This window comes from Heliconius melpomene, chromosome 11 (genome assembly GCF_056956725.1).
Source record: "Heliconius melpomene rosina isolate 202511_hmr_F chromosome 11, ASM5695672v1, whole genome shotgun sequence".
In the NCBI taxonomy this organism is placed as follows: Eukaryota; Metazoa; Arthropoda; class Insecta; order Lepidoptera; family Nymphalidae; genus Heliconius; species Heliconius melpomene.
In genome coordinates this window covers 1649207-1666248 of record NC_140399.1, presented here as the reverse complement: position 1 = coordinate 1666248, position 17042 = coordinate 1649207, and the positions used below count along the sequence as shown (strand labels likewise).

Sequence of the window (17042 nt, the reverse complement as noted above, 5' to 3'; positions counted from 1 at the left end):
AGGGGGCGTCTGGGTTACGATCTATTAAAATAAAAAAAGGGAAATCCAGTAATAAAAAAAACAAACAATTTATCTCATAACCGCTTTAATTCTTTCCAGTGATTGAAATTTACCTAAAAGTTGCATCATTTCCGCCACACTCGGCCCTTCATTTAAACCGCTTAACACGGACCTCAATATTTTCATTAAATCAGGGAATTTTATATCATTTTGAAGAGAAAACTGTTTTAAATTATTTTTTATTGAATCTTGCTCAAATTTATCTAAATTTTCCAAATTACTTATTAATTTTACAAATAAGCTTTTATTTATATCAATATTTTTATTAGATGATAATATCCAAAGAAAAGCAAATTTTGGGGTTGCCAGATCTTCTATTCTTGATATTCTCGATGTTGCCCATTCTAAAACATTCTTTATATGTTCTTTCTCCAAATTTAGATTTTCTTTTGGGAATTTCTCTTTTATTAAACTTTGTAATTTATTTATTAAAGAAAGGGTTAATGTTTCGTCTTTTAATTGACGTTTTATTTCCAATCGATTGCATTCTTCTAATAAGTCTGAGTTCAGTCGACTGGGGTGTGATGATATTTTGTTTAATTGAAACTGTAAACAAATATTTAAATTTTAAATTTTAACAATTTTTAATAGCAACAGAAAAAAATTGTAATATAAGAAAATGACACACCTCTTCAGCCAATTGTTGCATAGTCTTAAACCTTATGCCTTCACCAGGCACATGATCGAATCCTCCACCAGAGAGTGTTATGTAATTTACTAAAGCTAGTGGATATATACCTAAAATAAAGAAAAAAAAATAATCTGACTCATTATATGACGTTTGGGTGTTCGATCCGGGAAATAAACTTATATACTTTAATTTTAGACTAATAAGACGGCGTGTGGCGTTGAGTTCCGCTACTTCAGACTCAAACCCAATGTCTCGGATTCGGGTAAGTGGATAACGGAGTAACTATCTTAAAACTACGTCCACTGCCTACCCTGCAAAGCGAGAAACTGTATAATGTAAATAATACTTTTAATTTTTAAATAGAAACATAAAAACAAAAAATCTTTTATTTACCTTTATTCCTGTAATCTTCTACTTTGACATCACTTTGACGTTTACTTAACTTAGTGCCGTCAGAGTTTACTATGAGCGGTAAATGTCCAAATTCTGGAGGTTTCCAGCCGAAAGCCCTATATGCATTATAGTAATAAAAAATAATTATATTTAAAAAAAATACAAAAATAAAAGGAAGAGATAAAACTCGGTGATTGCCGCTAATCAAATGGCAATATCTTTAAAACTACATATTTTCATAAATGCCCAACAGTGATAATAGCGTAAACAATAAAGCAAACTGTGGATTCTCACTGCCTTCTCTGCTAGACACCTTAGATACATTTCTTTTTAATTTTTCTTCGCTTCACTCTGTATCCTCAATATAGCAGGCAAGATAAAAGTTAATCTAGTACATTCTTTTCACAACGACAATAAATATTTGCGACATTGCGTTTTTACCAAAGCAAGAAAATTAAAGTAATACAATATTAATTACACGATTACTATCAAACGATGCGTTACTATAAAAAAAATATTCCTTACCTATAAATTAACAAATGTTTAGTCGTAGATATCTGCCATTCCACACCTCTCAGTACATGAGTGACGCCCATTAAATAATCGTCCACTACATTAGCGAAATGATATGTTGGAAAGCCATCACTCTTCATCAAGACCGGGTCCCCTTCGTTTAACGACACGTCGTATGCTATACCACCAAATATTAAATCTTCGAAGGACTGACAATCTGATGACAACTGATTGATTTTTTTTATAATTTCACGTTTCATCCTGCTTATAGGAAGGAAGGTAAATAGAAGGTAACCTAATGTTAAGTCACTTCGTTGCCCTTTATTGACAATTATCGAGTGGCACAAGTGAACGTCGCGCTTTTTCGTCTTATCATCACAGTGCAATGAATATTTTAGTAATACTCAGTAAAATATATGCCTCAATCGCTTAACGTTTGGATGGACGGCGCCGTTAGGTGCGGTCTAAAATATTTTATGTCTGATTTATTTCCTCAATTTTATATAAAGACAAAAGTGCGGCGTTTAGTTCCATCACGCATTGTCTCGACAGTTGGCAGGAAAGTGATTACAAAGTTATTTAAGTAGTTATTTAAGTTTTAGGTTTTAATAAAATTGATAATTTATAAGTTTCATTGTACTTGTTGCAATTTATTTATTTTTCAGTATCTGTGTAGGTAGATTTTTTGTGGAAATATATGCATTATTGGCTAGATTGGCATTATTGGCTATATACACGGTACCCAAAGGCGCAGGTTTGAGTCTATCTAAAATATTTTTACATTTCGAAAATCCACAAAGAAAATAAACATAGTTAACTGGACTGCAATCAGAACCTCTTGAAATTGGCCTTTTTGTTTGTTATTATGGGAATATTATAAATAAACAAAAATTAATGGAAGCTCTAAACAGTTCAGGCTGTTTAGGATAGGGGAGTATTTGACTCACTACAGTGAGTTCAATTCTCACTTGTAGGAAAGTTTATACCTACTATATTTTTAAAATTTCCCCATTCTATTATACAAAGTATAGCATTAAATTATGCCACTAAACAGGGAATGTTTATAAAATTAAACAAATTTAAGTGGGGAATGTTTTAACACTGAGTTCTCCTTTCCTTTTTCTGCAAATATTCCAAAATGTACAAATATTTCATAATATGTAATAACATACTCTTTTACCTTAAACCGAATGCAATATGGAGTACCATTTTTCATCTTGTCTTTGATATCAATGTCTGATAAGCTGCGACATTTGTTATCATACTTAGGTATTTTTTGATGTCTTATGGCATCTCTACGTAGGATGTTGAGACGTCTTTCTGTACAAAAGCATTTATATGCGGATCCATTATCTAATAATTTTTGTATGTATTTTCTAAAATATAAGTTTTCAATTATTATTAAAAAAATACATTTGTAAAAAATAAATATTGAATCAAAACCTTAAACTTAAAACAGTGTATTTGTGTTATAAATTATGCTTATTTACTTTAAACATTTATCGACTGCGTCCACGATTTTTATTTTTATATATGATATGTTCTTACTTAAATACTTACTGATATATATTCAATCGCTCGCTCTGTACATATGGTCCATATTGACCTCTTCCTGGACCTTCATCATACTCAATACCCACCCATTCTAAAGCATTTATTAAAGCATCTACAGAACCTTCAACTTTACGAGTCTGATCTGTATCTTCGATACGAAGAATAAATACACCATTACGAGACTTCGTGAATAAGTAATTATAAAGAGCTGTTCTTAATCCACCTAAATGCAAATATCCAGTAGGACTTGGAGCGAATCTCACTCTTGGAACGATTGTTTTATATGTACAACAGAGTTTATGTTTAGGTAAAGCATTAAGTCTAAGTGTAAATTTCCACATTTTGTTGAATAGAAATATTTAATAGTGCATTGTTAATAAAATTCACCTTTAAAAATAAGATTGTATTTTTAAAACTATGATAAAATTGAATATTTTCGAGTATAAATATTGACACTTGTCAATGTCAACAAAATTAAGCAAATAATTAATTTGACAATCAGCTGTTATTAAAAATGCTTTACCGTAATAAAACTGATTATATTAATAAAACAAAAAATGTATATATATATATATATGAGACAAAATCAATGATTAACACATATTTAAAGTTGTTATTTAGGAAATAAAATTATCATTTTGTCAACTGATTATAAGGAAGAATCTTGCAAATCCTATGCTCAATAATAACGCTGACTACAAAAAAATAAAAATTGTCTCTGATTGTTGGTTTTCATTTTTAGCTCCGATGTCGAAACAACAGTGAATTTAGTGAAAGTCATTATATGAAATAACAAACAAATCGTCAAAATGGTTAGTATTAAGTGCTATCCTAATACACAGACAAAATTTTTGGATTTTTTAAATATATCTAATCTAATAAGAATATCAAAATAAATTTGACAGCTAAAAGCTGAAAGGTTATAACATTATTGCGTTTTCTTTTCAGAATAAATTAAAATCATCACAGAAAGAAAAAGTGAAGAAATTCGTAGCATTCACTCAAACTAGCGAGAGCACTGCCATATACTGTCTCTCACAAAACGACTGGAAACTGGACATGGCCAGTGACAATTATTTTCAGAACCCTGATGCATACTACAAGGATTCAGTCAAAGCATCTGTAGATAGAAAAAAAGTAGAACAGTTATTCAATAAATATAGAGATCAACAGGAGAACGACAAAATAACTGTTGATGGTGTAATGAAATTTTTAGAAGACCTAAATTTAAGTCCCGAATCTATATTAGTTCTCATAATTGCGTGGAAATGCAAAGCAGCGGTACAATGTGAATTCACGAAAGAGGAATTTGTATGTGGTCTCATAGAGCTCGGAGTTGACAGTATAGATAAATTAAAAACAAAATTACCAACATTAGAAATGGAGATAAAAGATCCTAATAAGTTTAAAGATTTTTATCAATTCACATTTAATTATGCTAAAAACCCCGGACAAAAGGGCTTAGAACTTGATATGGCGGTAGCATATTGGAATATAGTGTTACGTGGGAGATTTAAATTTCTTGATGTTTGGTGCAAATTCCTTACAGTAAGTGTTAATATTTATATAATTAACAACACTTCTTATAAGAAAATGAGTATCACATCAAGAATAGAACATAACAAATATAGAACATAATAGTACATAAGATATATTTACTTTTGCTCTCAATATGGCCTTGGTCCAATATAAATCACCTCATATTGATATTGCTGTTCTGGTTCTGATCATGCTCAAGTTCATTTTTATTAATCAATATGTAATATCAATATTTTTTACTAAAAAAGCCGTTATAGCTATTTCTTTTGATGAAGGTACCTAAACTGCCTTTCACAATTTTTACTATCCATATCCATAAATACAATTAATTCTATAGTGAGAATAAATGTACATTGCTATAACAATTGTAAGCTTTTTTCTCCAATAAAAAGAAAAACAACTGACTGACTGTTATAGATAACATGTACACAGATACAAGTTGTCTGATTCTGATTTTGCATTGAGAAAATATTATTTGAAGTGTATAATAATTATATTATCAGAATATAATGAGTTAGACATCACTGCAATTGCTTGCTTTGACACTGGTCGGATTGAACCCACAACCTGTTGTGTTTACAGGCACATGCTTATGCACCTGCACCATGATTGCATATGAATTGCCTGTTATAGATGAACCCCTTAAAACTAAAAAATTATAGCATCATCACAAAAATATCAGCAGCTATATAGTTTGTTCTTTTATTAAGTTCCAGAACTCAACATCCCACTTTGACTACCATAGCAAAGAAATAATAATAATCTAAATACAATCATTGCCCTGATTCAAACCCACAACCATTTCATTTACAATCACACACTGTTTTACCAAGAGCGTAGGTATAGAGGGGCCCTGGTCCACCCCATAATAATCCAGTGCTCAGCCCAGAAATTTATTTTTACCAATATTACAGGAACACCACAAAAGATCCATACCAAAAGACACATGGAACCTCCTTTTAGACTTTGCCACTCAAATAGACGATGGCATGAGTAACTATGATGCAGAGGGTGCTTGGCCAGTCCTCATAGATGATTTTGTAGAATGGTGTCAGAAACAGGAAATTAAAGCAGATGGTGTGAAATTAGAGCCTGTGTCGGGCTAGCTGAGGCTTGGACCGCAGTTCTATGGGCAGAACACCAGGACATTACTTGGTTATACCCAAGAGTTTTCATCTTTTGTGATATACTTCATGTTTTGCTATGTTCTGTTCTATTTGGAACTGTGTATCGTCGAGTGGTTATATAGTTTGTATGAAGAAACGTGACTTTTGTGGTAATTTGAAAAAAAAACACTTTTTAATTTAATTTTTTTTGAGTTCAATTCTAACTGTATAAAGTTGAGTCGTCCGCTAGTTATAAATAGATTTTCCTATTATTCTAAATTTTCTTTTTGTTACTAAGAAATTGTAGGAAAATTGTCTATTTTTTTTAAATAACAATTGTTTGTTCTCATTTTTATATTTATAACTAATTATAATAAACAATTGAGAATTCTTGCGTAACTAATCTGTGAGGATAAAATTAAGATGTAAATATGTATATAAAGATTAATGATATTATTATTTTTTAAAGATAGTGTCCTCTATCCCTTTGTAGGTTTTTTAATTGTCATAATTTTTTTTTTCATTTAATGAGCCCTCAGAAATGTCATTAATGAAAATAAAGATTTGTTTGGAATTTAAAAAAAATTGTGATTAAACAAAGTAAATTTGTATTATAAACGAAAATGATAATATGATTGATAGAGATTTTTGAAGGCACATCTTGTTACGAAATAAAAATATTACTAAAAAATTTTGGCAATTGTCCTTTTTTATGTAGCTTTCAAATGTTATTGCATTAAATGTTTTCCATATTAAAAACTAATGTTTTGAAATATTACTAAGAAACTGTATTACATTTGTCTAATGATCTCTTTTTATATATTTATTTAATTACAAATCGTGATTGACTCTTATTTTCATTATTTTACTTAAGTGAAATCTTTGGTATGAATCCAAGTGTCAAAACATGTGTTGTTCTATTTTTTAATAAATGGACACAATGTCAATTTTTAAATTAATAAACTGCTTAAAAATTTGCTTTTCATAAATTGACAAATGTAATACAGATAATAAAATTAAAACAGTATATAGTTTGAGTGGTTTATATAATCTGTTGATATTTTGTGAAAGTTGTTGATTTTTCAATAATTTTAAATACTTATTAAAATATTTTTAATATTTGTAGGGAAATTGTTGCTTCTACAGTAATATTGAGAAATACGAAAAAAACAATTAAATTATTTGGTACTTAGACGTAATATGTACAAAAGAGAAAATTGATGTATCGAGTATTAAATACAATAAATTGTTAAATAAATCGTGTATTTTTCGTTTTAGTTTTGCATTTATTATGTTTAAATTACATTTTAAAAACTTAACGCTTCATTCAGGGTAGATTACCCAGAAAACGCCGTGTCCTGTTAGTCAGGTCTTGCCTGAATTCGAGATATTATTTTGAGTAACTGTATTCAACGTCGCTCAGTATCAGGGAGAGTAGGGAAGTTAAAATAGTTTGTTTACAAAGTATGATTAGGATTTCAATACAATACTGTAATAACCAGGTACTGATACATTCGCGTTTCACTGTTTACCTATACAAAAAATACAGCATTTTTAAATTATATTAGTTAAGTATTAATTTAATGATCAATCCCCGTATAAAAATATTATTTTTATTTAAATAAATAACCAATCAATTTTAATACTTAAAAAACAAATAGATAAATAAAACAAAATCACACAAAATATTTTTAAAAAATATCATTCATCACTTTCATTTGTATCCTCATCTTCTTCGAAATCCTGATCCTCGACCGTAGCGTCTTGGTATTGCTGATATTCAGCTATCAGATCGCTTAAATTACTATCGGCCTCCATAAAGTCCGCTTCTTCCATACCTTCCCCAGTGTACCAATGTACGAAGGCCTTTCTCCTGAACATTGAAGCAAATTGCTCAGAAATCCTCTTAAATAATTCTTGTATTGCCGTAGTGTTGCCTATAAATGTGGCAGACATTTTGATACCACGTGGTGGTATATCACATACAGCAGTTTTAACGTTGCTAGGTATCCATTTAACGAAATAATCCTTGTTTTTACTCTGGATGTTGAGCATTTGTTCGTCAACTTCCTTAACAGACATACGTCCTCTGAAGACAGCGGCTACAGTCAAGTATTTGCCTTGTCTCGGATCGCAGGCTGCCATCATGTTCTTGGCGTCGAACATTTGCTGTGTTAGCTCTGGTACGGTCAAAGCTCGGTATTTTTGACTACCCCGGGCGGTGAGTGGGGCGAATCCTGGCATGAAAAAGTGGAGACGAGGAAACGGTACCATGTTCACCGCTAATTTCCTTAAATCTGCGTTTAATTGTCCTGGAAAGCGTAAACAAGTAGTTATTCCAGACATGGTAGCTGATACTAAGTGGTTGAGGTCGCCATACGTTGGCGTTTTCAGACGTAGCGTTCTGAAGCAAATATCATATAAGGCTTCGTTGTCTATACAGAATGTTTCATCCGAATTTTCTATCAATTGGTTTAGGGATAGTGTAGCGTTGTAGGGCTCCACGACAGTATCGGATACTTTGGGGCTAGGAACTATTGAGAAGGTTAGTACAATTCTATCAGTATATTCTTCTTTTAAATTTGCTAAAACTAGTGTTCCTAACCCGGAGCCAGTGCCACCACCAATGGAATGTACGACTTGGAAACCTTGGAGACAGTCACAACCTTCAGCTTCTTTCCGGACTACATCTAATATGGACTCAAGTATGTCAGCCCCTTCAGTATAATGGCCTTTAGCCCAATTATTCCCAGCGCCACTACCACCGAATACAATATTATCTGGTCTAAATATAGTCCCGTATGGTCCAGACCGAATACTGTCCATGGTACTAGGTTCAAGATCGACGAGAACAGCTCGTGGCACGTATTTTTTACAGGCAGCTTCGTTATAATAGACGTTAATACGTTCAAGTTGTAAATCCGAGTCCCCTGAGTAGCAGCCGTTGGGATCTATTCCATGTTCATCGGATATTACTTCCCAGAACTATAGAAAGAGAAATTTTATTCGAGGTACTTATGTATGTACTAAAATATATGTGTATATAAAAATTATAAATAAATTAGTTCATATCTTTAATTTTAAAAGTAGTGAAAACTACCAAATTTAAGTACCTAGAACACTTCTAGTAATGGAAAAAGTGAAAATTACATTTGGATCCACGAAGTATAGTACAGAGTACTGTACTACTTGCAAAGCAGTAAGAATTGTGCTTTTCCTAGCTTTGGTAAAGAGGCAAAGCGCGACGTTGAATTCCGTCACTTAACACGCAATGCCTTCAGAATTCGGCTGAGAGTAGGGAACGGACGTGTCTTAATGGTAACAGAGTACTATGTGCGGGATAGCTAATAAAACATTAAACTACTAAAAGGACGACTTCAAAAGAAACTTATAAAATTACCTTCGCTCCTATTTGATTGCCGCATCTCCCAACTTGAATGTGAACTATTTCTCGCATTTTTTTATTTACGAAAATTTGGTAAATAAACAAATAAAACGTTTAAATAATTACTTAAAAAATATAATATAGAAGTAAAAAAATTTAATCGACCTACATTAACCTAAATAACGTAAAATAATACAAAAAATGCAAAAAATCTAAATGGACATGATATTGAAAACAAGTTGGCTACAATTACCTAAATTTAAATTATTTAGAGGCCGTTGTGGCGCAGTGGCGCAAGCGATGATTGTGGGCTCGATTCCCACTGAATTATTTAATATCTCTATTACTTCTTCTAAAAAATCTATCTTGTAAAAAGACTTTCACATTGTACGCAATGCCTCAAAAATCGAGAAATGGGGAACTCATGGGGAACGGAGTGTCTTGATATTACATACATTTTTTTTTATATCGCTAAGTATTATCCATCATATTATACAATATGAAATATACATTTTATAGCTACAAAAGTAGCAAAGTTTTTGGCATGAAATAAAAAATAAAGTAAGAATCGGTGACAAAATTCTTTATTAAAAATCTTATTTAAATGCTAGTTTACTTATAAACATACAAAATGTTATAGTCAGGGAGACAACAGTAACAAAGTCCATTTTTTATTTATTAATATGATCTAAATAATAGAATAAAATGCAAAATGCACAAAATTAGATAAAACGCAGGCTTTAAATAAATAAGTTATTTAATTTTAATTATTAATAAGTATAATAAAAATCAATAAAAATGGACATTAATTTCAGCCTCATGCTTCACATTGCAGAACAAGAACCTTATGCCTAACATTCTGAACATTAATATCTAAAAAGTATTTTTAATAAATAACTTATAAATGGAGTGCCTAATCACTTATTTCTCTTTGCCTAAATATGGTAAAAGCAAAAAATAAAAAATTATATATAGAATGAATAATTGTCATCCCTTAGACTATTTATCTTACTCCTATAATTTATTATTATAGTGAACTTAATTTTTTATTGATACAATGTTTATTGCACTTTTAAATTATAAAGATATATTTCTTCTAAAATAAAATTTAAAAAAATCTTTAATATATATAAACTAGTGTTATATTTAAATTTATCATATCATATATATGAATATTTGTTTTTTAAATTGAAAATAATATAATAAATATCTTTGGATAAATCTCACAATGCAAGCCGTAATATTACGTTAATAGGTCAATTTATGAACAAATATAAATAAAAATGCATTAACGATAAAAAAATAATATTTAATAATCAAATACAAAGATTTACTACCAACGGCAATTAAATCCACAACCTACAAATTAGAAAACGAAGTAATCTTTTTTTTAAGTAAATAATATGTGAAGTTTGTTTTGAATGATATATCCAAGAATGTTGCTTTATACTAGCAATATTACTGTAAAGTTTCATCGACTTTCACATTTACTACTATTTAGTAGTAGGTTATTAAAAAGTAAGATTTTTACAGTACTTTTCATACAATTCTTACAATATGTTTATTATACTAAAAATCATACGTAAATAACATTTCAAAATATCACTTCTAAATATAAATGATAGTAATCGAACTCAAAACCGATTATAAAAAGTCTATTGTAAGGATATTTTTTTTAACCAGTCCTAGCCAGTCCTAGCAACCTAGTGTAAAGATGAATTTTCGAAATGTTGCTTGTTGAGTTGCGGAATTCAACACCGCGCTTTTCCCGATGAGTTTATAGTTTCGTGAGTGTATAGTTTTCAATCATATTTCTATGGAGTTTTTTATTATTAACAAGTTACATATTTTTCGAGTTAGGTCATTATCATTTTCAGGGAGAATACATTGTTATAATAACACAACCAAATTTTATAACTTTCTAAATTAAATTAAAATTTTCATAATATATTAATTAAAATTATAAAAATGCTTATAAATGTTATTATGTTAAATAATTACATTTCAATTGACATGTATACAAATACTTATAACAATTCCAAAAGCGGCCACCCATCCTGTAATGACTTGAATCAAAATCACTTAACCATTAAGCTTCTTATGACTAGTTTGATTTAAATAACCTAAGTACTTTGTTTTATTACAATTTCATTAAGACTTTTATTGTGGAAGTCATATAATGTACTTATTTCAAAAAGTTAGAACATTTACATGGGATGGTTGTGAGTTCAATTCCCAATTGATGTATTTTCTCTTATCTAATTAGACGATTAGAAGATATTTTTACATAATTATGTGATATCAATATTTTAGATTCTTATTGTGTTTTAAAAATGGAAAATATTTCCAATGATGTTTTTAGCTTTTCGTTGTATACCATATATAAGAAGGTAGGCAGAGGGAAACTTGAGTTAAGAGGCTCCATTACCCACTTGAGGTTAAATGCCTCGCTTTGTCTCCTTACCAGATCGAGCAAGCCATTTTAAAATATGTGCTACAATGACGTAAAATGCTTGAATATGTATTGCCATCTCGCTCACTCTTATTATGACAAAATGAGATACAACATACACTTTTCATGTTTAAAATCATATTTAACAAAGTCTGCCTATTTATATCTCTGTCATTCTATTTCAATTAATTCATGAAGGACAGAGATAGCATGACCTTACAAGCTGTTTCTAAATAGTTTTACTATTATAGCAATAACTATTAGCAAATGTTAAATGTATTCCTGCTATTACATTTATTTATTAAATACAAATATATCCATAAATAAGATTTGAACTGACAACCACCACATCCATTATAACTAACTAATTAATCAATTTATTCTTCAACAAATAAAAATTTGCATAAACAATATTCTTCTTAGACACCGCCGGTATATAAAACGCTCTAAACAGTTTACTCGACTTACTTGCGTCCATTATTTGTAGAGATCTCATTATGTCCCATACATTTGTAATTTTGTGGTAGTGGGGTTCTAATTCAGTGGGGGTATTTAGATCTGAGTCGACTAGGTAGTGGCATTTTGATGGAGGTATGTAGGTTCGATTATCGCCTGTGTTTTTGTCGTTGAAGTATGGGTGGATTAGGCGTGTAGCTGAAAAAATAGACACAAAATTAATTTAAACAAATATTGCTATTTAACGGAAAACGAAAAACTATGCGGAAGTTAGGAAACAAATGTCTCAATGGGAATGGGATATCTTAACACTAGGTACTAGGGTTCCTTCGGCCTACCCTGCTATGTGTGGGAAAGAAAGTGAAGCTGAAAAAAAAAACAACCTACCATTATGCGTCCCACCATACTGTACAGGCAGTTGACCGTTAAATTCGCTATCAATAAAACGTATAACATAATTTTCCGGCAAATGGAAACTTGACGGAGACCGGTGCCACTCTTTGCCAAAACATAGTGTTTTTTCTGACACTGTAGTGTCTAAATCTTTTAGGATGGACATTGGTGCGCTATAGTTGTATAGGGATGTTATACGCGACATACCTGGAATAATGGAAATTTTTTATGTATTAATATGTACTTTGCATATGACAGTTTACTGTTTACGGCTGTAGATTCGATTCCAATTTGAGGGAATTACTTTTCTTTTCTCGTTCTAAATAAACAATGTCTCGAAAATTAGGCGAAATGTGAGGAGTATTGTCTTAATTCTGAGTTCCCTCTGTCTGCCTTGCTATATGCGGGATATATCAACTATGCCGCTTTTCTAACTTTATTGTGTACTTTAAAAATGAAAAATATAATTAAATTTCCGTTTGACGACACTCTTAAATAGGATTAGAACCTACATTAATCAAGAATAAATAAAAATAAATCACTTACTGCCCAAACCAGCTAAAACAACACACATAACAACCAAAGGACCGGTGTACACTAAATAGTGTCGCCTCTCTCTCTCCTTCCGCCATCTTAGTACTTCAGTGCCGAACGCGAACGTCATTTTTTGTAAGCAATCTATTGATATTGCTCCCGAGAGTATTATCATACTATATACTGGGTATAGAAATCTGCAATTATAGAGAAAAAAAAGTTTATTTCAACTTAAGGATTTAAATCCGCTTCCATTTTTATGTGGTTCGTGAAGATATGAATTTATTAAATCAATATCTTATTTTATTCTAATCATATTTTTTTTATAATGTTACAAAAATGCATGCAATGTAACAAAAAATCTATTAGCTTAGTCGTGGCAGTCAAGGTTATATTATTTATTAATTACTATTTATAACATTACTGGTATAAAAACATACAATTTTAAAAGCATTCAGTATAGTCCAGTTAAGAACCTTAGAGTAAATAGTTTGTAATACATTTATTTAGTACAGTACACTTTAGTGTTTTGTAATTGGAAAATTTGAAATTTTGGAAAATTTGTATTTGGATATCAACTAAAGATAACTTTAGGGCGGCATGACCGTAATGTATGTATGAAAGATTAACTGTATAGAATGAGCGGATCTATAAAATATGAGTTTAAAGTGCGTACACTACATAGAAATCAAATTCTAAGACAAAATTAGTATCATTTTAAAAAATATCGTCAATATATAAACATAAATCTCACCGTTCCTCCTTATGCGGCTGCAACATAAACACAATCAACCACAACACTAAAGGCAATGAACTTAGCCAGTATGGTGCACAGAAAGACGCTCGCGCTGTTGAACGAGATGATATTAATGTGCACGCTGATAGCAGCAATGGTGATGATAGGGCTAACACCTGTAAAAATAAAATAAAGTAATTTAGAGAGTGTAAATATAGCTAGTATTTACCACTTTCCCTAGCTTTAAAAGATAGTGAGTGTTAAGTGGCGAAACTCAACGTTGCGCTTTGTCTACCAGAAAGAGGGAATTAAAATAATCCATTCTCTCGAGTAGGAATCAAACTCACAACCAGGCACTATCTAGTGAGATAGCTATGGTATGAGATAGATAGCTAACTAGCCATATATTACTAAAGTTTTGTGGTATAGTGATGCCACAAGACTTTTTAATATATTTCTAATATTAATATTATATACTATACAAACTATAACCAAATAAAACTCTACAAACATAACAACAAACTCACCCATACAATATTAAAATTCAAAAATCCATTAACAAAATAATAAGTCCAAGGTTCGATTCCATATAAATCGGGGCCATGCTCAGTGAATATATTGTACGCAACTATGTTCCAAGGGGCTATCACCAATCTGCCGTAGTGCCACGAATCTACCGCTATCGTTGGTAATAATATTAGAATTAGAGAAATTAGCGTCCATTTTATAAATTCTATGATCTGTCCTTTGAAAAATAGCATGTCAATTGCTATTGGGATTCCTAATATGGCTGTGAAAGGCCAACCTAAAATTACAGAAATAACGATGTTAATATTTTATATTATGGTTACTCATGGCGCAGGAGTACAACAATACTACTGTAAACACGAAAGGTTGTGGGTTTGATTTCCATTTGAGAAAATGAAATGCGTAATATTTTCATTTCTGGCAACGAGGCAAAGTGCGGCAGGAACTGGGTTCCCAACACTAGGTAGGTTCCCACCTACCAGCATGTTGTGCAATTTTAGCAGTTCTCTCTGCCTACCCTACTATGTGCAGGATTTATCTATTTTACAGTATGAAGCTGTAAAATAAATAAATAAAAAAAATATGACTTTCTATGTATTTGTTATAATTAAAATCAATAAAGAAAGGAACACTAACTCAACAACACACTGGCAGCAGTCAGCATGACGGCCGCCTGATACCTCTTCCGCCACCAACAAGCCAGCGCGGCCGTCATCAAGCTGGAGCTCCACGACGAAGGCAACATGGCGGCGGCACTGACAAAACTACCAGCTGCTGGTAGAGTCAGGGCAAGCCATACACGCGCTACGTGGACACCGAATTCGTGGCATACTGCCCTGAAATAAGGTAAAATATAAATATTTATTTATCAAGTTCAGACACTGCTTCCCATTTTCCGCCGAATTCAAAATGCATTATATGTTGAGTGAAGGTACTCAACAACATGATATGTCTCTACACCAGAGCAAAGAAATAAAAGTATTATATATACATATGCTTGTGCCCCTGCACCACTGGTTTGCTTATTTATTAATAAATGAATAAAACTTCAAATATAAATATGAAAATCAACTTACTTATAAAACATAAGTTCGGCACAAGCTGTTAAAATTGCCAATAGAGCCTTTAAACTATAAAAAACTGATACTGGTGTCATAACATAAGACAAAATCTTTGCAGGCACTGCAAACAACCACAACGGCATATAAGATCTGATTGCATAGACAGGACTGTATTCCCAGGTTTGAAGACCATTGCCATATACTGAAATAATAAAATGATTATATTAATAATAAGTATGAAAGATCTGATAAGATCTGATAATATTTGCATTTCAGATTCTGTTTCCTTCAGAACTCTTGGTGAAGGTGAAACTTATAAATATCTTGGAATGTCTGAAGCATTGGGTATTGATGAGCGGAGCATAAAGCAATTGGTGAAGGAGCGTTTCTTTAGTCGCCTGAAAAAAGTGCTTGGCAGCCTTTTATCTGGTGGCAACAAGGTGCGAGCTTTCAACGGTTGGGTTATGCCGCTTTTAGCCTATACTTTTGGCATTGTAAGATGGACGCAGACTGAGTTAGACTCCGTAGATCGCCAAATACGTAAATTGTTGACGACATACCGAATGCACCATCCGCGTTCGTCTGTAATGAGACTGTATATCCCGCGTAAGTGTGGAGGTCGTGGCTTTTTGAATGTCAAGAACCTCCATAACCACGAGGTATGCAGTCTTTAAACTAAGCATTGAATTATTTAAATTTTACATTTTCTCAAAAGCTATACGTCCAAATTATGCTATAAGCACCAAAGTTTATCTTCGTAAAATTTCCTTGATTATAAAATAACTTTGGCTTGTAAGATTCAATAACTTTGTCAAAAAAATACATTGAAATATCACCTTGTAATTATTATAAAGCCAAAGAGTTTGTTCTGTTGAACAAGCTTATCTCAGGAACGGGACTAATGGTTTGAGGTGAAATTTTTTTTCTGTGTTCTATAGTTCATTTATTTTGAATATTTATATTGTTTCAATGTAATTCAAATTAAAAAAATATATGTAATTTGACAAAATTATTTTTTTTTACTGTGTCTAGAATGGAATGCTTAAGGTAAATTTCACATGCATAAAAAAAATTAAAAAAATATTACAGTCATTACCTAAATAATGCAGTGGTTCCCAATAATTATAAGTTTCATCACAATCAGCTATATGGCCGTAGTATGCAGATGCAATACGGGCAGTCAATAATAAAGCTAACGCCACTGCACCTCCAGGATATGCTATACTACGTAAATCAGTTGGTGCATTTGTATAAAGAAATTCTCTGAAACAGAAATAGTTCATAGATATATGATCGTAAGAAATTAGTTTACACTGCGTTGATATTTGGAGCTTAAGAATTGGTAACATAAAAGCCCATTCACTCAAAGTATGTAAATGCGAAACGATGTCCTTCAAATGTAAACAACAAAAAAATTACATAGTTTCATGTTTATAAATACCCAAAAAAGTATTTATAGTTTCAAAATAATAATTACCCTTCGCTTGATTTACGCGATCGTTTGCCTTTATTGAGACTGGCTGATCTTTTGGCTCCATTTTTATTATGAATACTTCGTTGTCTCGCAGTTAATGGCATTAGAAATTATTATTTATGTATATTTTCGGAATATTTATTCAATAAATACATTCAGCGATCAATTATACACAAACACACAACTACGGAAACATGACAGGCGGTCCGCCGCTGACATATATTAAA

General features: G+C 31.4%; 4 protein-coding genes across 4 annotated transcripts; 1 reads left to right on the top strand and 3 right to left on the bottom strand.

Annotated features, from left to right (window-relative positions):
- Positions 1 to 68: 68 nt before the first annotated feature.
- GluRS-m (putative glutamate--tRNA ligase, mitochondrial) lies at positions 69 to 3631 on the bottom strand. The gene is made up of 6 exons (XM_085192785.1): positions 3158 to 3631; positions 2778 to 2973; positions 1610 to 1824; positions 1085 to 1200; positions 689 to 798; positions 69 to 606 (listed from the first exon to the last, which is right to left on the bottom strand). The coding sequence occupies exons 1-6, from the start codon at positions 3490 to 3492 to the stop codon at positions 70 to 72; spliced, it is 1509 nt and encodes a 502-aa protein (XP_085048911.1). The 5' UTR covers positions 3493 to 3631; the 3' UTR covers position 69.
- Positions 3632 to 3808: 177 nt separating this feature from the next.
- On the top strand, positions 3809 to 7059 carry SCCRO (defective in cullin neddylation 1 domain containing SCCRO). The gene is made up of 3 exons (XM_085192787.1): positions 3809 to 3963; positions 4100 to 4699; positions 5605 to 7059. Exons 1-3 carry the CDS (start codon positions 3961 to 3963, stop codon positions 5794 to 5796), a joined length of 795 nt encoding a protein of 264 aa, XP_085048913.1. The 5' UTR covers positions 3809 to 3960; the 3' UTR covers positions 5797 to 7059.
- Positions 6458 to 9530, bottom strand: LOC146534260 (tubulin beta chain-like). Its single transcript, XM_085192792.1, has 2 exons — positions 9197 to 9530; positions 6458 to 8781 (listed from the first exon to the last, which is right to left on the bottom strand). Exons 1-2 carry the CDS (start codon positions 9251 to 9253, stop codon positions 7498 to 7500), a joined length of 1341 nt encoding a protein of 446 aa, XP_085048918.1. The 5' UTR covers positions 9254 to 9530; the 3' UTR covers positions 6458 to 7497.
- A 222-nt stretch (positions 9531 to 9752) lies between these two features.
- Positions 9753 to 17042, bottom strand: Alg9 (alpha-1,2-mannosyltransferase Alg9). Its single transcript, XM_085192994.1, has 9 exons — positions 16819 to 17042; positions 16438 to 16604; positions 15357 to 15543; positions 14917 to 15116; positions 14280 to 14557; positions 13771 to 13928; positions 13029 to 13213; positions 12477 to 12689; positions 9753 to 12287 (listed from the first exon to the last, which is right to left on the bottom strand). Exons 1-9 carry the CDS (start codon positions 16917 to 16919, stop codon positions 11998 to 12000), a joined length of 1779 nt encoding a protein of 592 aa, XP_085049120.1. The 5' UTR covers positions 16920 to 17042; the 3' UTR covers positions 9753 to 11997.